Here is a 22,891-nt window from a genome sequence, read left to right as displayed (position 1 = left end):
AAATCACATCAGAGTTTAAAGGTCTCATGACGGAGGTGTAATTGGCCTGAAGTTTACGCTGACCATTTAAAAGCCTCTGTTGGTTTCTCCTCCTCCACTTGTTCCATTGTTCTCCGTTTAGTATCTGAGCTCCCTCACGGTATAATTATGCGCAGTACGCCACCGATGCAGTAATAAGGAACTCAGATGTGAACTCTGCCCCCCAGCCGCCCCCGACTATCCTCTGCCCACTGCGCTGACCAGTCACCATGGCAACTGGCACAAAACTCATTTTGCTGAAATTTGGCCATGGCCTTTGGAAAAGAGCAAATAAAAAAAAAGTGAACAGTTGTATTTGCTGAAACGCGTCTTTCATTTGATGCCAGAGAGCCTGCGAGGCTTTGTCCTCCGTACAAATATGAGTGGCAACCTCTTTACCAGCCCTGAACAAACATCACAGGCCTCGTCGTCGTCGTCGTCATCTTCCTCCTCCTCCTCCTCCTCCTCGCTGGGCTGAAGGTACCACAGGACTGTTTTCTGGAGACGGTGTAAAAAAAAAAAAAGAGAAGAGAGATTGATCTGGCTTTAATTAACCATTGTACGATGATTCACGACTTGTGCCAAACAGCCGGCGTGATTTACGGTCCACCTGTGGTTGAATGGGGAGTACAGGCGGCGGCTTCAGCTGAGCTCGTTCTGCTGTAGGCTGATTTAGCTCCACAGAGTTTAATCTAAAATCTAACAAATGACAAAATATACACATTGTGAATAAGTCACTGTGAAAAGCTCCTTTCTCTTTCCACTAGGCCCCTGTTGGAAGTTTCTAATCATTTTTCCAGGTTCGGTTCTTCAACACATCGGTTGTGAGATGTGGCTGATCTTTGTTTGCAGGTGCGACATGTCGGAAGGGTCGGCACACCTTGTGTATTTTCAGTCTGTCCAGGTGAGTGGGGTCGATCAGCAGCGCAGTCAGGGAAAGAGGGAACAGGTGTGTGTCATTAGGTTTCTGGTAGAGAGGGACTGGGCATGAGTGTGTGGGAAGAGGGGTAGAAGTGTTCTGCAGTAGATAACAGTGGGGTGGAACTTATGAATAATATCTGGTGCTTATTGTAGAGCGGGAATTGTCGGCAGTAACAGAAGTCAGTGTGTAGTGGTCGTTGTGGGTTTGTTATGCTTGGACAGGCATGTGTAGCGTTAGCTCACCCCCGTACTTACCTGAGCTGGTGGTAGGCTCCGGGCAGGTGAGAAGGAGAAGATAAGATGGCAGTCAGGAGGAGTGAACAGAGAGAGACAGAGCAGGTGGCAGCTCGCTGTGAGGCTGCAGACTTTTTTGTTGAATTTCCAGAGGTTCATTTTTATTCTTCTCTGGAACTTCCCTTTTAAAGTTCCCAGTTTCCCGAACACCATCGTCTGCCCTTTTTATCAGAAACAGCGGAACAGTCAGCATTAAAATTCCCTAAAGTTATTCAAATTTTAATCAAAAAAAGGAAATAAGGAATGTCTTGTGTTTGTACTGATGCATACTTTATGTTTCTGTGCTTCAACAAAAAATTTTTCATAGTCAAGCAAATTTCTATTTGTATAGCGCCAATTCACAACAGAAGTTTTCTCAAGGCACTTTCCAAATTGAGCAGGTCCTCACCTTCCGTCAACAATCCCCTCCAGGAGCACGCACCAGGCGACAGCGGCGACAACTTCCTTTCAAGAGGCAGAAGCGGATTCAGGGTGGGCGGCCATCTGCCTCCAGCGGACATTTCATACATAATTGCATTTAATTAAAGTTAATTCCACATATAGAAAATGCACATAAAGTAGAATGAGACATAATTCCTTGCAGGAAAAAAAACCATTATAGATCATTAAGATGCAGACGTTGGACAAAGTCATTGATTTGCAAGTCAGAAGTAATTTAACAACAACCAAAACTTTGTTTTTAGTCATAAACAAGAACCATGTGCCCATCATTCATTTTATTTATTTTTTCATTCATTTTTTCAAACAGTTATTATAAAAGAAACTGAAATAATTAATACTTTTCTAATTAAAAAATAATTAAAACTTTGTATTTAATACTTCCAAACTTATAAAACTGCAGTAAAATGTTTGTCGTGTTTCTGTCTATTTTTTTTCTTCATTTCCAAATGTGAGAATCTGAGATATCATCTGTTGTCTGTCAGCCAGTCTGCACAAACACGCTTTTACCTCCTGTTCCTGCAGCACGACTGGCTGCTGTCGCCTCCACTGCCACTAAGATGAAGAGTTTATATGCTGCTTCCTTTTTTATGACATCATTTCAAAGCTTGCGATCTTATTTTTGAATATTTAAATCATTCAAAGTCCAAAGGCTTCGTCAAAGTGAAGCAACAAGTCTTTGTCACTGTCATTAGACAGATGACTCCAGTCCGACCTGTGGTAAAAAGCCCTGAAGACAGGTTGTTAAAAATACATTAGTCTATAGCATATTCTGCTCTAATGTAACCTGCTTTCTTTAACGCTGACGCTTCAATACATCAGCAAGTCTCCTGTATTATTCAGTATTATATGTGCTGATCTGCAGCTGCAGAGGTGTGAACACTTTTATTCAAATTCTTATTACAGTAATTTATATATATATTTTTTTTTTTTTTATTTCATCAACATCACTTACATCTCCATTTCTTTTATGTCTTCATTATTTGCACATTTAATAATTTAATAATTTAATAACCACAGAGTTGATGAATTAATGAAGTGGAATAATTCCCTATATGAGAAGCCATGAAGTGTGCACTTCTAAATGTTGAGATGTTATTATTATAGATGATGAGTTTCTCATAAACCTTCAATAAAAAGAATTACAAATGACGAAGCCAGTTATTAGACACGAGCCGAAGCTCTGTGACAACCTGACAACACAGAGGTTGTTCTTAAGAAAATCTTAGTCCTAAAGACTATTATATAATGATGTATGAACCAATGACTTTACATAAAGATGGACGACATAACAGCTCCCAAAAAGTGAAGCCAAAACATCTTGATCGCCCCCTGGTGGTTGGCTGCAGTATATAAACCCCGCCCCCTCCATGTTAGCGGAAAAAAAGGAATTCACGTAGATGTCGAATAAACTTTTTCTAAATATAGTTTCTGTCCACTGAGATGAAGTGGAGACGTGCCATCCATCTTTATAAACAGTCACTGGTTTGAACTTTTACTGAAGCCAAAGATTCACATTTTGTCTGATATTGTTTCATCGATAAGTCAACAGATGACGCGCATGTTTTTCCACCTGCCCTGGATGTGACTCATTCCTGTGTCTTGTTGTGTCTTTATTTACGCAGAGAAAACAGCCGCTCACTTTCGTCACCTTGAGCTTGAGCCTTTACAAAAGTCAGTCAGTTGCCGCTCCCCTGTCACCAGCTCAAACTCCTGACCGTGCACTGTTCTCAGCTGATTGAAGTGGTTTCTTCTTTTAAGACTGCGAGGGGGGGGGGGGCTGCAGATCACTGACTAAGCGGGACGCTCTCAACAATATCTCCTCCCTCTCTCACTGTAACAGACCGAGGATCACGCCGCGCCTGCACAGCCACCAGTCAATACTTTAAAAAAAGACATGAAAAAGAGGAAGGCATTAGCATATCAAAGGCCAACATCTGACACGGCCCTGCCTGAGCTACAGTAAGTGGGGTGCAGTGGTGGGTGGAGGTGTCGACCGTAGGAGGAGGAGGTGGGAAAAATGAAAGTCGGCCGGTCGAAGCTCGCCGAGGGTTTTATCCGCTCCTCGCCGGTCACACGAGGAGAAGGAGTCTGCGCCCACAGGAAGGGGATTAGGAGGAATACGAGGGGGCAGACGATAAAACCGGGACAGGATGAGAGCTCTGCTTTCTGCCTCGGGCTCCGATTAAACCACATACTACAGATTTCAGTGCGAAAGGTCAGAGGTCAAAAGTAGAAGAGTGAGAGGGAGGGTGGTCGTGAGGGTGGGAAGAATAAAAGGATGTGAAGTAATTGAGAGGGAAACAGAAAGTGAGGGCAGAGGGCAGGACTGGGAGAAACAGGGAATGGAAAATCAGCTGCAAATTGGACGATTACGTGTTTCACAGTTTACATTCTGAGCTAAAATTAGACTGAAGGGAGTACCCATGATCCTCCACTCAGCTCGCATCATAGTACCCTTGCAGGGATCTAGAACAAACAGTATAATCTATAATATAATGCAATATATCAAATATTAAACATCACCCCCCCCCCCCCTTCTGCTTTCCCCTCTGAATGCGCCTCTGTTTTCCTGTCTTTAGGGGCGGATACCTGAATGCAGCACCATCTGAGACATGAGACACTTATGGGTTTGGTGATTAGTTGTTCTGGTTGATTTATCTTTTATTCTGAAGTAAAAGCCGTGTCTCCTACAAATAAACTGCAGCAGACAAACACAAATATCTTCTGTTGCCTTGCACTTATTTCCAGCAGCTTTTGTCATCCTGCAAGAGCCGAACCAAAGAAGATATCATCACCTCCCTTTATATGACACTATATCATAGGTATAAATTTCCTAGTAGAAGTAAGAATACTTCTTTGATTTGGAAGGTTAGTTTGGAGAAGATGAAATGAGACGGATTTTATGTGTGAATGGAAGTTATTCAACTGAAATGTTTTTATTTTATTTTATCCATTTATGCAGCGACTGCAGCCTCAAGTGCAACACTTCTACTTGAGTGGGAAATTCTAGTGCTATTTCCAGAAAGACAGTGACCGTGGAAGAGAGAGAAAAAGAGAGAGAGAAAGCGTACAGCACGTGGCGTTCAGGGGCCGGGTGAAGCGGCGGGCAGGTGACGGCGTACATGGCGAGGCACTTCAACAGGTGCTGTGGTAAAAAGCAGCGCTGACAGACAGGAAGAGAGATGAATGTTTGGTGTCAAATCTCTCCTCTGGCTTCTGTCTGCTGTCAATGAGGTGAAGACAACCAGGAGAGAGCAGAACAGCGGAGAGAAAATACAGAGAGGAAAAAAAAAAAAAGAAAAAGAAGAAGAAGAAGAAGAAGAAGAAGGGAGAAAAAAAAGATTCTTGGCCGGGACGCGGGACATACTGTATTACAGCTGTATTTAATAAAAAGCACAGCAGCATTGATCTGAGTGGGGGGAAACTCTCCAAACATCCTGCAGAGCTAAAAGGCCGGTGGGATCCCTGCGCCGGCCTGATTGAGCGCTTCCTGTTTTAAGCGCTTAATGAGGAACTGGGGAGAAATTTAACTTCCAGGTCTCCCAGCTTGGACGCTTTCCTGATTTTTTTTTTTTTTTTCATTCGTCCAGTTCATATTCACCTGCCACTTCTTCTCTACACTGCTATTGTGTTAGAGTCTTTAAACAGATTGTGGCCAGTAGGGGGCAGAGGGACCCACAGCTCAGGCATAACATCTCCTTATTAATACCATGACTTCCACATCAAGCAGACGCAGAACAACACAATCATCACACATCACAAATGTCTGTCTCTGATTCGGGACAGTTGAAGTGAAGGGATTCAGAATATGTAAATGATAATTCACACTAATCTGAAAACACTCTTTGTTTTCTCTGTTTTAGCCTTCGAGTGTCGGACTGAAGTCTGCGGCTCGGTTCACTTGGTGGGAACTGAGGAAAGAAGATGAAACCATTGTTGCCCTTTCATTCTGTTCCAGTTGACGGTGACACACGACACGCAGAGCACCACGGGGATCACGTGTTTTTTGGAGGCCAACATCACCCTGGTTCCCTCGACAGAAAGCCGATGGGGTTTTTACATTAGCTTTGGGATTACTGCAGAAAATAAGCTCTGTGACAAACACGATAATCTTCACGTATGAACATCACTTTATTGTCTGAATCTGCACCAGATCGTACAAACTCATGAATCTTATTGTCATAGATTTTTTTCTTTAACATCCAGAGCCGTACATTATTTCCTTCCTTATTTTCCTTCTTGCAATGTTGAGGAAAGTAATAAAGAATTCCTCTATCTGCCCACGTCCCATCCCTCCACCAGGTTTGCTGCTAATCGGCCATTTTTCAACATTTTCATCAGTCTCTCTGTTGAGATTTTGTACAACTGTTTGTCGTTGGTGGAGGTATGAGCTCCACTGAGTGCCGTTTTCGTACTTCACTTGTTTAACTTTTTTATATTTAATAAAACTGATTTTTCTTCTGCATTCTTCTGCAAAGAAATTGAATGAAGTTATTCACAGAGCTGAGCTGCCTCGTTTGTCCTTGAGTGTTTCATTGTCAGCCATCTTATTGACATTTTAATTTATTCCAGGAGGATGTTTCATTAACTAACCTGACTGTATCAGCTGAAAGGGCAACAAGGTGAAGGTTCCTCTGCCTCCATATACACAGGCTACGGATTATCCTCTGTATCTGAAGCCTGGAGGTCTCTACCAAGTTACCAAAAAAAACTGTGTACAATTACTGAAAAGAAAATCGATTAAAGGTCATTCTAATCTGATAAGAAAAAGTGGAACTGCTGAGTGTGCTGCTTTTGTGTCAGTTGATCAACCCACTTTCTAAACACAATGCTGATAATGAACAACTCTTCTGTGACACTGCCTAAAAATCATTGTATCAATACAAAACCCTGTGTGAATATAGACTACATAGTTATACAAGCAGTTAAACTTCACAAAGTGAAGATAAAGGTGCTTGATTATTTGTGTTCCAGGTTTCTGTCCAGCAGAAAGGAGCCAGAAGGATCTGAAAAGCTTGAAATCAGACATGAATTAGTTTTCTTCTTGAAACCTCATTGTGAGAAACTTCTTCTGTCACATCGGTTCGGTAAATTATGCAGAGGGTCTGTCACTGAAATTACAAATGCAATCTGGTTGAAAGCTTAAACGCAGGGGTTGTATGTGTGGACCCACTGCTCAGTTCCCCAGAAACGAAACTTATCCGCTGCAGGTTCCTGCACAGAGCACCTGGCTCCGGTCCAGCACGTCACACGGACTCGTTTAGTAAATGATTTGCAAATTAAGGCTGTGCTGTCTGGTTGTACAGTGTGCACCGATGTGATCATCTATTCTTGCTTTGTTTGCACCTCAGAGCTAATCAGCTGGCACCAGTGTGAACTCTTCAGCTCAGAAAAACGTGGGCGCTCTTAGGTTTCGGTTTCCGTGCAGAGAGAACGGGCTGAGTCACCGCTGCTGGTCCAGACAGATGAAGAGGTGAAAACATGGCTCCGACACTGGTGAGTCTGCTGCTCTGCTCTGCTCTGCAGTTACTGTAGGTTTTCAGCTTTTTCTCTCAGCTTGAGCTCATTCTGTTCTTTTACACTGACAAAACATTTAATCGTCTGCTGTGCAGCATGAGCGGGAAAGGCACAGACTGGCTCCGTTAAGTACTGTATGCATGGATTACAGTGCAAAACAAAATAACAACTAACTTCACTTTGAGTTTGCTCCTGTAATGTGTGCAGTGTGTTACCGTTTAATTTGTAAGTAAAATACAACACTAAACATTAAAATGAAAGAAAAATGTAATTATTTAAAACTTTGAGACATTACAATGTCTCTTTATGGGAGGCAAGAACAAACAGGATGAAGAGACCCAACAAGTACATAAACATTAAGATGAGTTTTCATCATGTAAAGCAAGAACTATATCTGTGCACATTAAGTTCTGTGCAAACCAGTAAACTGGCTGTTTCTGTTTGTTTTATGATTCATGCCCCGATACATTTATAATGTTTTGGAATAATGTCAGACAAGAAGAAGGAGAGACTTATTCTATGCATGAGCAGCAGTCAGTCGAAGACCTTTGGCAGGGCTGTGTGTGGCATCACCTGCAAGCTCGTGCTCGTGCTCGTGCTCGTGCATGAGAACAAGCAGAACACATGGAGAGCATTTCACCAGAACGCTCACAGTGGTCAGAAACGCCAGAGGTCACCCTTTTTTAAAGGAGCTATTTGTAAGTTTTCCTATTGCTACGTAGCCAGCGTTAGCATTAACAGCCATTTACTTACCAGTCTTCAGCCATTGCTGCGTTTAAAAGACAAAATGTTAGAATAGCATCACTACTTCTTCAGGGCAGTTTGGGCCAGTGTTGCCAAGTTAGCAACTTTGTCACTAGATTTAGCAACTTTTCATTCCCTTTAGCAACTTTTGAGACAAACCATACAGCTACTATCCAGAAAATCACGTATGTGATGACGTCATGAATATGCTAATTAGCATATTATATAATCTAGTGACATGTAGATACTTTTTAAGAAGGCTTTAGCTATTCTCCATCGGAAGTAATTAGCAACACTGGCCTGGACGCTGCAGTGACTCGGTATTGGAAAGTGACGAGACAGTCTGACCGGGCTGGGGCTAGCTGGTTAGCATGCTAACTTAAGTAGAAGAAAAGAAGTGATAGAAATAGAAGCAAAACAAAAGGTTTCCACCAGTTGGAGACATTTCTTCTAGTCTGCTGAGTAAACAGCTGTTAATGCTAACGATGGCTATGTAGTAATAGCAAATGCTTACAAATGGCTCATTTAAGTTCTGACCATTTACACTGACTACATGTCAACTTTATCAGTTTTATTCATATCTTTATTTCAAATTAAAATTTTCCGATCTTTTTAGTTTGACTGTGAGCCAAAGCCCGGAGACCTGATCGAGATCTTCCGGGGGATGTATCAGCACTGGGCTATCTACATCGGAGGAAATGAAGTGGTTCATTTGATTCCTCCAAGTGGGTGAAGTGTTGCATTGTCGGCATTCACATTGGAAGATCAACCCTAACCTTCTGTCTGCCACTATGTTAATTTAATTATTTTATAGTTAACCTCTCGTTGGCCTCACATGGAAATCGCCAGCCAATGACATGTGCTGTTTATATATCTGAAATAATAGTAAAGACAGCGACTTGCTGGATGGCCAGTCATCGTTTTCCTCTCTGAGCCTCTTTATTCTAACTTCCTGTCTCTTCTATAATGCACACACAGATGAAGGCTCAGGGCCGTTGGACCTCTTAATGTTCCTGGACAGCAATACAGCAGAAGTGAGGCGCCAGAAGCTCTGGGACGTGGTCGGCACCAACAGCTACCACATCAATAATCTCCTGGACGACGAGTGCGAGCCTCGTGATCATCACGTCATTGTGAGGGAGGCCTGTAGGATGGTGGGTCAAGAGCTGCCGTACTCTGTTGCCAGTCGCAACTGCGAGCACTTTGTTACCGAGCTACGATACGGCAAGCCAGAGTCTCGGCAGGTGGGTGTCCTGCGGCTGCGATTCACACACACACACACACACTTTGACCTGCCACTGCTCTGTTGTTCCGTTCCAAAAATGTAAAATGATCTGGTGGTAAAAAAGGCAGTCAGCGTTAACCCTCTGCAACAACTATATTTAAATTTCCTGTGGCTGCTTCACAGTTTAACCCTCTCTGTGTTTCAGCTTCTTTCAAAGAGATAGACACTAATACTGATGTTGATGGTGCATGTGGAGTTTATCTGAATCCTGACTCCACCGCTGACAATGAACACTATGATATAGAAAGAGGAAATTACAGAATTAAAACACACTTAATGGCTGGTTCTAACTAAAAACTGAATGGATTTTATAACTTTAAATAGTCTACATGTTCAATTAGATATAATTTAGTGCAGTTTAGTTTTCTCAGCCCTCAGGAGGGACATACAGTAATAAGCCACATCATGAAAACCACAGTGTTTAACAAACTAAGATGTAATACGAATAGAATCAATCAGCAGATCAACTAACAACTAAACTCTTTCATAATTTTGTCTCTAAAAGAAACTGGAAGGAAAAAAGTCACACAGCCATTAAACAAACCTCTCCACCACTAATCATAACAGAACATAACAGATGTGGTTGTAACATATTATATCGACGTTTCAGTGGGAAATCCCTTTATCAAAGAGATGCACAGCCTGCTGTGCGTCTGCACCTGCATCCGGGATGAGTTTATCACATAAGCGTCTCAGTCACTGTAACAATACACAGATCTAACACAATCTATTACAACTGATAAGAAGCAGATGTGGCGCTGAATAAATTGTGATTGCCCATATTTCAAACAACCAGATGATGATTAACAAGCTGATTTGCAAGTTTCAAAAAGCTTCGTTTAATCAAACCACTTAGTGCATCTGTCACCTTCACTGCGTTGTGGCTCTGCATAATCATCCACAATACAAAAGCAACCACCTCATCGCCATGACACTAAATTAGAGGATCACATCTTCCCAGCAGCTGCACTGTTTCCGACCAGGACATGAGACAACAAAAACAATTTTACCTTTTTAATGCATGTCGTCAAATTTGATGTTGAACTGACAACACGGATTTTTTTTCATTAACATTCCTCCAACTGCAGATTGTGAACGGTGAAATGTTTTCAGCGGCTCGTCCTTGACCTGCAGCCTGTCACTTGTTTGTCTCGTGCAGGTACGAACAGCTCAGGCGGCAGCTGTGGTCGGAGGCGTCGCTGTAGCAGGAGTGGCCTTTGCGGTTCTGGGAGCTGCTCTGTTTTCCAGCTTGACCAAAGATGACAAAAAGAACAGAAATTTCTAAATGGAAAGCAAAGAGATACAGAGAGGAACGGAAACATCTTTCTTTCTTTTTCTTTTTTTCCCATCGTTTGAGTCAATTCACCTGCCAGTGATTATGATTTAAACCATCTGAATAAAATATTGCAACATGCAAACTAAAAAAAAACAAAGAAAAAAGTTGTTGGTGTGGTGCTGTCAACACACACAGAACAGACAACCTTGAGTAAGATGAGACGAGGTGGAGAGAGGAGTTATGGGTAAATTCTTTCATTTTGTCATGTTGGAGCTTTGAGTCCTTCAGGGTCATGTTCGTGTCTGAAACGACATTTCTGAAACATGAGAAGTCACCCATTTGCAGAATAATACAATTCATTAGAGCTTATGAATAAGTGATTATCCTCATTTAAAGAGTTGAACTTAGTGCCGCTGCCATTTCCTTTGTTTTGGTTTTATTTGGTCAATACTTTATTGTATATCTATTGTATTTATGTAAATGTAAATGAAAAGCATTCTGTGAAGTAAGTTGGGCTTTTTCTTCACTTAAACATATTTTTCTATTTGTTTTATTTCATCATGTGACGTCGCTCTTGGAGGGTCCATCTATGTATCTGTTGTTCGCAGGGAAACATCAGGATGTTTATGACTGTAGTGAGATTTTCCTGCTCTTAATATTCCTGTTTTCCTGGCATCAGTCACGGTTCACAGTGTGGCAGCGAGCAGCAGCAGCAGAGGACAAAGGCAAACAGAGGAACAGGAGAACACTGAGTAATGTTTTTCTTGCAGCCTAGTTATGAGCTTAAAGGGTGTTTATCCGCCCGTCGTCTCTGTGCCAGTATTGTGCTGCATCACAATCTACCACTGTGCACATGTAGACCCCCGTCACAGCCAAGGCAGGTGGGGCAGAGCAGATTCACACAAGACCCATGTCATCCACATGCTGCCTGTAAGTGTGTGTGTGTGTGTGTGTGTGAGAGAGAGTGAGTGCATGTACTTGTTTCTTTTTTTTGTTTGTTTTACCTGAAGAGTGAGGACATTTTTTAGAAAGTAGGGCTGATTAAAGGTTGAAAGTTGGTCCAGGTTTAGTTTTATGTTTAAGGTGAGAACTGAGATGAAGTTAAAGGTCAGGGTGAGGCGTTAATGTTCAGGGCTGCAGTGAATGTCAGTGAGGGTCCTCACAAGTATAGCAGCACAAAAATAGAGTCTGTTCCGGGACACATTGGCAGCTGATTGGCTGTGGAAGTTCATGCCTCGCTGTGTGTGTGTGTGTGTGTGTGTGTGTGTGTGTGTGTGTGTGTGTGTGTGTGTGGGTATGTACTCGACAGCTGAGTGAAGGATCACCATAACTAAACACACCCACTCCCAGGCCCCTCCTCCCCCAGCTGAATGCCCAAAAATTAAATGTGTAAATCTTTTAAATTCTCGCTTTCTCCTAAAACGAAAGTTTCATCCTTACGATGGGAAATGTGGTGTTTGTAGTATAAATCAATTTCCAATACTTTTCTGAAATCGACTAACAAGTGATGTAATTTCACACGCCACAAAACTCAGACCTAAAATCTGTAGCGTGAGCGTCCGGCACGTTTGTGGTTCTACATGTTAACTTCCTGTCGACGTCAATAAAACGACTTTAAATAAGAGACACTGCAGTAATTACCTTGTAAAACCAACAAATTGTGTCTCGTCTTGCTGTGATCCGACACGGCTCAACAGGCGGCCGCTCGGGGACGTGTGTGATGATTAAGCGCCGTCTTTCACTGAGACATCAACATGACTCCTTTTTGCTTTTTTAGCAGCTGATTGGATACGTCGAAAAGTTTCTCCAAAATAAGACATAAAGGCCTCGTTGAGGTGAAATCATGTAAACTTCTGCATCTTCAGAGGCTTTAAAAAGGCAACAAGTCCCGGCATCAGCAACAGTAAATCACCATAGTTCACTATTTGGACTCCAGCTGTTGCACTCAGTTAATTGTTTTCCTGTTACTCAGCATAGCAAATTCAGGCTGGCTACACGAAGAGCGCGTGAAACAATCTCAATCTGTAACTTTTAACTTTCTTTTAAAAGCTTAATACAAAAATGAAATCTGATGATAAATTGGATGGGGTTTTTTTTTTTTTTTGCAGTGGAGAAACAAGCCTCGGGGGCCAGGGGCCAAGCCAGTAAAGCTGCTAGCAGGTGGGGGCAGCTGGGCTCGCCTGGTCCCCAGAATCAGCACAGCACCCCACATTGTTCTTGAGGTTAGTGCCTGGGAGCTCCATGAAATCCAGGGGTGGGCTGCAAAGGCTCGGGCCATGGGAACGGCTCCAGGAATAATAAAACCTCACACTCTCCGCAGTTTGGGAGTCGGAGAGGACGGCTTATCGTGGCTGATCATTAGGCTCCGAGTCAGCTCGGAAATAATCACCATGCAATAACAAATGTGCAGCGATGTCCCCTGATAGAGGGACAGTGACGCAACAGGACCTCAAATGCAAACACTGATTGGACTTTCTCATTGTGAGTTTCAGTTATTAGCTACTCTCCCAAACAATTAAGACAATGAAATATAACGCTATAATAAATATAATATATAATATAATATAACATCTATAAAACCAAGGTGATAAACACACTCAAGATTCCTTTTTAAATACCTGTGACTGTGAATAGATTTACCTGTGTGTGTGTGTGTGTGTGTGTGTGTGTGTGTGTGTGTGTGTGTGTGTGTGTGTGTGCTGGGGGGGGGGGTCAGGCCATCACGGCCCACATCACGGGAAGTGATCTTCAAAGACAAGTCCTCCTCCTGGCCACTTGCTTGAAGTGGTAACTGCCTGAGGTGAGATCCTGATGTCCCATCTCCATCTTAAACCTTGCCCGTCTTTGAACGGCGCCTCCCCAGCTGTCAGCTGCGGCATCTCTTTCTTCGGATCCTCTGCTGAGGATGTTTGAGTTCTTTGCCGAGTCTTTTCAGCCACGGTGACTAAGACTTGTTGCCTGAAGCAGCTTCTTTGGCTGAAATGTAAACACACCTCGACTTAAAAGTTTCCCCCCCTGGAAACCCATCAGACATTTGACAATACCTGAGACTCATTCGAAGCGTCCGGATAAAATCCAGATGAGATTTTTGTTTACACTTGGCCAAGTGCAGTGGATGAGTCTCTGTTAGCAAGATCACAAATCTAATTGTAATCCGTCTTGTTTTCATACATGGCAGCACAGTTTAGTTACAACAACAGTTATTTATGAACTAGGAGGGCTCCTACTCTTGCCGCCCCCTCACCCATGCAGATCGTTCATTGTTGGCACTGATCGAGGATCAGATAAACACCTTCTGCATGACTTCTCCATGTACAGAGGAAGTTTTAACAATCGGATTTCAAACCATCTTGAACGCCTCTTAGACGCGTGAGATGGTTGGATTTACACTTTGCTTTTTTAGCTCAGTTCTGCTCTAAGACGCACGAGGTGACGGTGTAAATGGGCTCTGAGTGATGGTTATATTGTCGTATTGCTACACCTCTCCTGTTATGTTCTATATATACATTTTGGCTCTAGCGCTACCATCTTCTTCTTCTGCAGAAAAAGTAGGACATGCACACCAGGCCAATACTTTATGAAAAACACATCATTTCTAGAATACAAGGCAGAAATCTGAGATCGTTGCAAAGGTAGAGAGAGTCACTTCATGGACTAGCAGGCGGCAGGACTGTCACATCTGATAGCAACATGTGGGTAGAGGAGGAAACAGAAATTTGGAAAGCTTCCCAGTGGACATAAATCTGGGACAGTGCCTTTAAAAGGCTGCCAGGAAACACCAGAAATGGCTTTTCTTGCCATTTCCAACATATGCCCACCTGGCAGCTCATGCTGCACGTGTGATTCTGAGGTAGGCGGGTGAGTTACAAACATTTCTATTGGTCCATTTGGTAAGAAATAGTTCATTAATCGAATTATCAATGTGCTCTCTCATTTAACGATGTCTTTGCCTAAACGGATTTACTTTTATTTCCCAGTTGACACGTCTACAGTTATATGGAGACGCTTCACCATGGAGCTCCCCGGCCTATAGAACGGTCCATGCATTTAGCTGTAAAGTCAAACCTACAAAACAGGACTCGCTGTTGTGAGTTTCTATTGTGAGCTTGGAGACAGCGGCGGGCAACATGAATTACTGCAGCCAGTAAAAGAGCAGAGCAGCAGTTTTAAAAGCGGTGTGACAGGCAGCCGTGGAAGCCAAAAACCAACTACCTTTGGTGTCTGTGTCGCGTCAGGATATATGGTTTCCCTCTCTGCGGCCTGTCACCGCTAACTTCTCACGTTCAGGTCCCCCAAAGGCAGATGGAGGGGAGGTGGTGCCGGGCCACGGCCAGGGTGCTGCTGAACCCCCAAACTTCTTCCATTTGGTACAAAGATGTCATTGAGCCTTGTCTTTGCACCTGCTCAAGTCGTGGAGGAGATGGCAGAGGCTCTTCCTGTGTGTCTGGAGTGTGTGTGTGTGTGTGTGTGTGGGGGGGGGGGGGGATAAAGGGGGTGGGAGAAGGGGGAGGGGGCAACAATCCGCCACCTCCCTGCTGCAAAACAAGCTCGACAAACAGTGTTTAAGGATTTTTTTTTTTTTTTCAAAAGCCGAACTTCTGCCACACCAGATAAGTCAACAAATGAGGGCCAGTGAAACTTTGTTCGTCGTGTGAGGGGCTTTTTGTGTAGAGAGAAGGGGGGAGAGGGCTGGCGGGAGGCTGCGGGATGGGGAAGTGGAACTCGGACCACATTAAGAGGAGAGCCAGGAGGACGCGGTTTGGAGATGGCGGGTTGGACCACCCTAAATGTAAGATTTTCTGGATGCTGATGCCCGCTCAGGTGGCAGCAGTTGAAACACCTCCACCCCACCCCGCCTCCCTCCCTCCCTCGCTCCCTCCCTCCATCCAGGCTCACAATGAGGAAACTGTTTCAACGAGACGAGGGCCCTGCCCCCGAGGCCGCTGACAGAGAGAGATTAGAATAACAATAGCCTGGGTTAATGGCGTTTGTGCCATTAAAGACACAAAGTCGTCACTATAAAAGCCATTAGGCCTCCAAGTCAAAAAGAATGAAAGGGGTGGGTTTTTTTTGGGGGGGGGGGGTGTTACGTTGATTACTTGTGGCGAATTCTAAACAGAACAGTGATCAACGCACAAAACACCAGCAGCTCAATGTCCCATTTAATGGCGGGTCCTGTGTATTTTTCATGCTGCAATAACTACTTTTTTAGCTTATGAGATAGCGGCCTTCGTTCCTTTAAGGCTTTTTCACCCAACTTCTTCACTCAGCTCCACTCATCACGTTGAGGCAGCAGGCAGTGCCGAGCTGGAGCTGGCAGAAGGGGGCAAAAAAAAAAAAGAAAAAGCCAAAGCAGAAAAAAAAAGAAAAGAAGGCTTTGAAGAAGACTGAGCTCGCAAAGCTGTATTTTAAAGTTGGATGGCACATCAGAGGCACAAGCAGCTACAGCTCTGCCTTTTTAAGGGATATATACGCTCATACTACAGCATCCAAAAGGAGCATTCTCTTTAAAGCCGAGCAGAGTGAGACCAAACATTCACCGCCGTGCTCCGAGGCCTAATTATCCTCTGGATCACAAACAGAGAGCTGGTTTCAGAGCAGCGGAGACGAACAGAGGATGGCTGTGTCTGAAAGGAATTAAACGTGACATGATTTCAGCTGTTATTTACATTCACATTATAGGCTGACACCATCATTTAGAGCAACATAGTGCAACAGTAGAAGAAGTTTCATTTCCTTCGCCACCCGACCTCCCGCGTCCTTGAAGCTTATGTTTAATAGAGATGAGATAGAAGAAGAAATAAAAGGTTGAACTAAAAGCAGTTATATTCTACTGTATGTTTTCCCCATAGCTGCTGCCATGACGATTTCGATCGCAGTCAGTGCGATTTTAACTGGAGTTCATGTCAGATCATCAAACAAAAACGTGTTCGGTTCATCACCATTTGTGGAATTCATCACGTCTCACGAATCTCTGTGGTGAAAGGCTTTTACCTCACCTTCAAGTTCGGTCCTTCGAAACAGCTCCAGACACTTCTGCCTTGTGTGCAAGACTTTGTAATTTGTTAACTTACACTGATAGCAGATAGGATTTAGTCACGGTTTTGCTGCTTTGGCGGGGTAACCAAGGATTTTCAACACTCCACTTAAAAACTGTCTCCATGGCTGAGCCGTGGCCCTTGTCTGGCGTTTTGCCACTGTAAACTGTGCTTGTATAAAGTCTGATGTATCTATTCTCTACAGCTGTGACAGAAGGGCTCTGTATGCCTGGAACAAACTGCTCTGTATGAGACGACATCTTGACAGAAAAAGCGTCCTTACCTGCTCCGAATGGGTCACACTTCGTCGCCTCTTACGTCAGACTTCCGTGAATAGTTCGGCTTCCTATTGCGGTTCTTCTATAGGTTCGGCATAATGAACTGTAGAAACTGGAGTCATTGTGTACACATCCGGACAGTCTGCCTTCGAAGGCATTCAACAACATTTCACTCGGCTGTACGCAAATGGCGGAAGTAGCTGTGTTGAAGAATATAAAAGATCTTGATTGGGGCAACATGTTGGGTGGGGGGGTGGGGGGGTAGAGATGTTTGTGAGGATCCTCGGTCATCCAGGTCACGATATCTCTTAGAGCTTTACGACTTCAGGCAACTGGACTTGCTTGAGGTTCTTGAAGACCCCTCATCCGAAAGGTGGCTTCAAGGTTTTTTCGAAAGAGGTGGTGTAACATCTTCAAGAACCTCAAGTTAGTCCAGTTACCTTCGTAAAAGCTGTAAGCGGTTTCAGAGGCCGCTCAGCGAACGGTCATGGACGATAGAAACAATACACCGATCTCCTGTGTCATATTCCTGTGTTTTGTTGACCCATCCACCCACTGTGACCTCTTTATACTGCGTCACCGCACTTTTCCCTTTGCTCCTGTCATAATAACTACGACCACTAGATGTCGCCTGACAACAAAATGTAAACTCTGGGTCATAAATAAGCGGCTGAACGAACGACCTTGTCTGCTGGTTTTTCACAAGAGGACAGTCTCCAACATTTAGATGGCTGAACAACGGAGTGAAAACGATTGATTCCTGTTTCTGAAAATCAAAAATGTCCCAGCTTTAGACGTTACATTTTCATTTTAGATATTAAGAGCAGATGAGACTCAAATCCAGAGCAGCAGTGAAATAAACTTAAAACTCCTTGGTGGGCAGCAATATATCCAACCAGTAGTGAGTAACATAAGGGTCAATCCAAACAATAGATGCACCAAATATTCTCCTTCAAATATTTATGTATGAATTCCCATGTGTCTAACGTTACACTAAATCAACATTTCAAGTAAATACGACTGTTGCGGAGGTCGCTGCTCAGAGTGCAGACAATAGAAGAAGCAAATAGTTGGGCCGGGCGAAGAAACAAGAGCCGGCTGGTGAAAGGGGTTTGTGATAGAATATATGCAAACAGGAGAAAGAGAAATTGGGATGCCTATTTCTGAAATGATGGAGTATGACATGTGCTCAGCTCTCATGTAAACGCTCGCTGCCTCCCTCCCACACAGGCTTGGAGAGGTGACTGGGGGAGAGAGGAGCCGAGGAAATGCCTGTGGCCGAGCCTCTTATTTTTCCATGGCAGCGTTATAAACATATAGAGCAATAACATCTCCTGTACGTTCCCTCTCTGCCCGCAGAACTGTGGCTGGCCTCTGAAAGCAGCACTATGTTATTACCGCCTGCCATGAATGCCTTCTATGTGCGTGCACGCATGTTCTTATCTGTCCTCTGTTGCTCTCACATGCATGTCTGTGAGCAGCATGTGTGTGTGTGTGTGTGTGTGTGTGTGTGTGTGTGTGTGTTTGCTCCCTGAGAAGCAGGCGACATATAATAAGTGCAAATGTTTATTTCCAAAGGCTTCCTGTGTAAATTCTCCTGCTCGGCCTAACACAGGTAGATTCACTGGGCCTGACGCGTGGGCGTAAATATGTCACAGAAATAGACTGAAGGTAAATGGTGGAGATTGTGCGTCGGCTGAATGGGCCCGACTGTCTCGGAAATAGGAATAAATAGGTCTTTGCATCCACAAATCTGCAGCTTAGCCTTCCCTCTAACCAGTAGTGGTAAAGCAGTAAAGCCTAACAAGTTTACCTGTTTATGTACATACGCAGGATTTTATTGATTACATACAGTGTGACCATTCAGGGATGGAAAGATTACTGCCGCATGTTCATCGTTCAATATTTGTATAATTCAGCTTCAGGTTCCTAAGAGTGTCGCATCACTTCTTCATTTCATTTTAGGCACATAAAGAGCCACTTTGAACACATTTAATGTTGTGTTTTTGTGTTTATCCAACAGTTTTCCACTCAAAAAACTGATCCCAATAAGCAATAAATACTAATATTTAGTCTTTCTATCATTGATATAATGGGGTGGACACAATATTTGCTCTAACTTATCATTATGAAGTAAATGCTGATTGCATAATACAGTGGCAATGACACCTTTGGCCTTTAGATTGGTTTCCCTATAAGCTTCACATTCACTACGCACACGCACGACAATCTTCAATAACACAGCTGTTTGCAGCTGTTCATAAGAAGCTGTTTGTAAGTTTTGCTACCGCTATGTAGCTAACGTTAGCATTAGCAGCTGTTTACTTACCAGTATACAAGAAACATTGTGAGTTCAGCATAAAAATTCACTCGTTTACTCACGAAGCACCTTCTCTTAGTGGAGACACTTCTTTTCTTGTAATGGAGTTAGCATGCTAACGAGCTAGCTCCAGTCTTTTCGAAACTGTCTCATCACTTACCGATACCGAGTCACTGTGGCGTACTATAACGCCTCATCCTTTTTAAAAGCAGTGATGGCTGAAGACTGGCAAGTAAACATGCTAACGTCGGCTGTGTAGCAATAGCAAAACTTACAAATAGCTCCTTTAACAATGTCATGACTCTGCTTCTGTCATGAAAACTGATCATTTTTAAGGCTTTTGAAAAAGCAATCAAAGCTGTTTTAAGGATACGCTTATTTGTAATCTCTTGAAATAGCTAAAATATACACGGCCATATCCATCTGTCATCACTCTGTATTTTGTCAGGAAGGCTTTATTCACCCTTCCAAATGTTCCAAATGCTACAGCTGATGATGAAATCACAGGCCGAGTAGAAGCAAGAAACAAGAAAGATTCGTTTTGGCTCCAAGACTTAATTTTCCAAAAAAAAAAAAAAACTTTAAAAACATTATCCGTTCTCATCCCTGAGGACAAAGGTTCTAGTACCAGTGTGGAGGGAAAAAAAACGCTATAAATATGTGAAATTCTCCTTTTAAATACTTAGATGAAGAAGGGACGAGTCCTCCTTCCAAAGCCTGGGAATCATCCTCCCAACAACAACAGATAAAAGTAGTTGTTGGATGAGACCAGTGTCAGTAACTCTTTTGCTTCTTCCTGCTTTGACCTTTCATTTTTCTTGTCTGTATATAATCCTACACTCTTAAACATACCGTGCCACCACCTGCTGTTTACTTAGCATGCGTGCGTGTGTCCTCGTGGCAAATTAAAATACTCCAAGGTGTTTTGAGGAAACACTTCGCTGTAAGTCACATCCTTCCTGCCTCAGCCTGGAATCACATTTGTCATCTGTTTCTCTTTATTTGTTAATGTTGGAATACAGAGTTATTGGTCTCACCATTTCATACTGTCGACAGCAGGAAATATATCAACTCTGTTCTGTGTGCAGACAGAAATAACAGAGCAAAACCATTTCAAATCGTGTTGTTCGTCATATCTTGGTGTCTGGTGTTGTCCTGTGTTTCTATTTCTGCCTCGTTTGTCTGTAATTACATTTTCTCATATCAAAAATACCATAAGAATAACACCCTTTGGTGTGTGTTTCTCTCTCCTTGTGTTTCTGAAATTACCATTTCTTTTGGAAACCGATCATGACAAACATACAAATCACAAAACAATATGTTTCTAAAAATATATTGTTTGGATGGGATCTTCAAATTAGGGACGAGCAAGCGCCCTGCTTTCATGTTTTCTCCATAATTCACATGCAGTACATGATACCGACACGCCGGCCCTAAACTATTCATGCGTTCTTCTCATCTTTTGAGTATTTCTTTAAAGATTTACCAGCGAGATGCTTTGAACGAGGCCTGATTTTGACTCTGCGTTGTGAAGATGCACCGGTTGGGCAGAGCAGAGCTCACACTCTGCTTTTGTTTTTCCACATCCTGCCTCCTGTTAAGCTCATGGCAGCGTCCTATTAAGGTTTTAAGACGTCCGGGAGCTGATCTGTTCGTGTCACACATGCAGAAACACACATGGAGATCTTTGAGTCAAGGTAATGAAGAAAAATATATCAGTCAGTCACGCTGGGAACGAGCGAGGGCAGCTAATGAGCCGCCCTCTGTTGTTGGGTGCTTAATATTTTACATGTTTTCTGTTTGTTTGCTTTGTATTTAAGGCTGGATGGGAGCTACAGCGTCAGTCAGGAAACATGCTATCAGCCTCATGTGGGCGATGTCATGGTACAAATCCACATTTTGCAAAAGTCACAATTCATAAACATTTACTTGGCGTTCACATAAACTTTTTCTTCTTCTGCAGCTGACAGAGACTCTTCCCTTTTCCACAATCTCAAATTCTCAAACATACATTTCAGTTTGTGAAACAGTTCTGGCGACGCATGATGAGCTCGGGGATTATTGTCATAGCCAACCCCAATATTATAGAATTACAGTCAGACAGAGCGACTCCTGGTGCTGCGCGGACAATTACACTGCGGCCTGGATCTCAGTGGAAAAGCTCCATTAGAGAGAAACCTCAGTCTATCAGATGCTGAAAAACAGGGAAGTGTTGGCAGATAATGTGTCAATACCAACCAGAGTAATCGCAGCAGAGGCTCAGAGGGGGTCCGACTCGGTTTTATTAGAAGGTTCCTCTCCAGGAAGAAATGTAACACCAACGGGTTCTTGCAAAAAAACACACACAGGCTCCGGTCGAAGAAACATTCACTCTTTGCCTTTCTTTTAAGAACATAAAAACCATTATTCCATCTATTACTGGTCTCACTCTGGACTCTCTGGGCTGGAATAACCTTTGTAGTTATCTGACAGCGTTCTTCTTCAAAGACTTTTCTCAATCTGCAGTAGCTCTCACTTGAAAACCACATTTTCGTGTCAGATTTCTGAGGCCAGAACCTACAAGAGTTTGATGGCTCCTTGGCAGCTTCATCCACAGCCGTTTGCTCTCTGCTGCGGGTGCTTCAGTTCACCGCACAGTCAGCTGCCTCCATCTTGTGGTGAATGTTGTATCCTGCACGAGAGCCCTGCATATTTTTGAGGATGGCTGGCACGCTGGGATTTGCCACTGAAGAACAGGCATCTGAAGGTGGCAGTGTAGCTCCATATCTGAGCCGGAGGGCTGCAGGAAGAAACACTACATCCTCTGAAAGACTGGGGTCTAATATTCAAGGAGGAATCTCTCTGAGGATCTGTGCTCATAAACATAAAGAAATTATAACTCCACGATTTAAAAAAAATAAAAGAGAAGTAAGAACATATAAGACAAAACTGTAGAATAGGTTTATAATAAGTAAACACTGACATTTAAAATCATGTTCCTAAAATTCCCAATTCCCAACAATGTAAAAGCAAATAAAAATGATCATATATTGTGGCTTCAACAGTGATTAAAAGTCGGATCTAGACTGTTGAGAGAGTGAAATGACGACCTCCTGATGCAGGTAACTGGTAGGTGGGGCTGTTGGATCAGCTGAACCCAGTCCTCCTCAGCGCTGAGAGCTGCTGTCTCAGTCCGAGCTCAAAGCTTTTCTTTGTGCGTGCTGTCCTTTAGCTTCTTTATCATTTAGCTCACCAACACCAACATTTGATGGAACAGAGCAGCCATTAAAAACATGGAATCCTTGTTATGGATATTTTACTCAATGTAAATAAGTGATACTGTCAGACACTGAAATGAACCATGAGGGTAAAAGCTCTAGAAAACGCTGGTAAGTGAAGTATGAGTTAAGATGAATTTGTCAAGATGCTATTTCCAAGTTTTTTTTTTTTTGCAAACCCAAAATAAAAATCAATCAATAAATCTTGCTTTTTAACAAGAACATCCTGAATGAAACAGCTTTGATGAAAAGATTAAAAGCCAGTGTCAAACTTTTCTCCAGACACCTTAATTAGCCGAGAAAACAGGCGTGAAAACTCTTCAAAGAAACTGATCTGTCGTGTCTGGCCTAAGGATATTTAACAATATAAACACGTCACGACTGTCGAGCAGTTTTATCCGTCGAGACCTTTTTGACAGTTCGTAATATTAATACACGTGCTTTAATTGCCCCCCGTTGGCATTTGAAGCATGTAAACAAAAATAATAAGTTCTCTTTGGGA

At 43.0% G+C, this 22,891-nt stretch overlaps 1 protein-coding gene across 1 annotated transcript; it reads left to right on the top strand.

Annotated features, from left to right (window-relative positions):
* Positions 1-6,916: 6,916 nt before the first annotated feature.
* On the top strand, positions 6,917-11,005 carry LOC130180753 (phospholipase A and acyltransferase 4-like). Its single transcript, XM_056394483.1, has 4 exons — positions 6,917-7,170; positions 8,552-8,660; positions 8,914-9,179; positions 10,380-11,005. Exons 1-4 carry the CDS (start codon positions 7,156-7,158, stop codon positions 10,503-10,505), a joined length of 516 nt encoding a protein of 171 aa, XP_056250458.1. The 5' UTR covers positions 6,917-7,155; the 3' UTR covers positions 10,506-11,005.
* The last annotated feature ends 11,886 nt before the right edge of the window (positions 11,006-22,891 follow it).

Source organism: Seriola aureovittata, chromosome 13 (genome assembly GCF_021018895.1).
Source record: "Seriola aureovittata isolate HTS-2021-v1 ecotype China chromosome 13, ASM2101889v1, whole genome shotgun sequence".
Classification (NCBI taxonomy): Eukaryota; Metazoa; Chordata; class Actinopteri; order Carangiformes; family Carangidae; genus Seriola; species Seriola aureovittata.
Note: the sequence above shows the minus strand (reverse complement) of the source record. Positions and strands in the feature narration are given on the sequence as shown.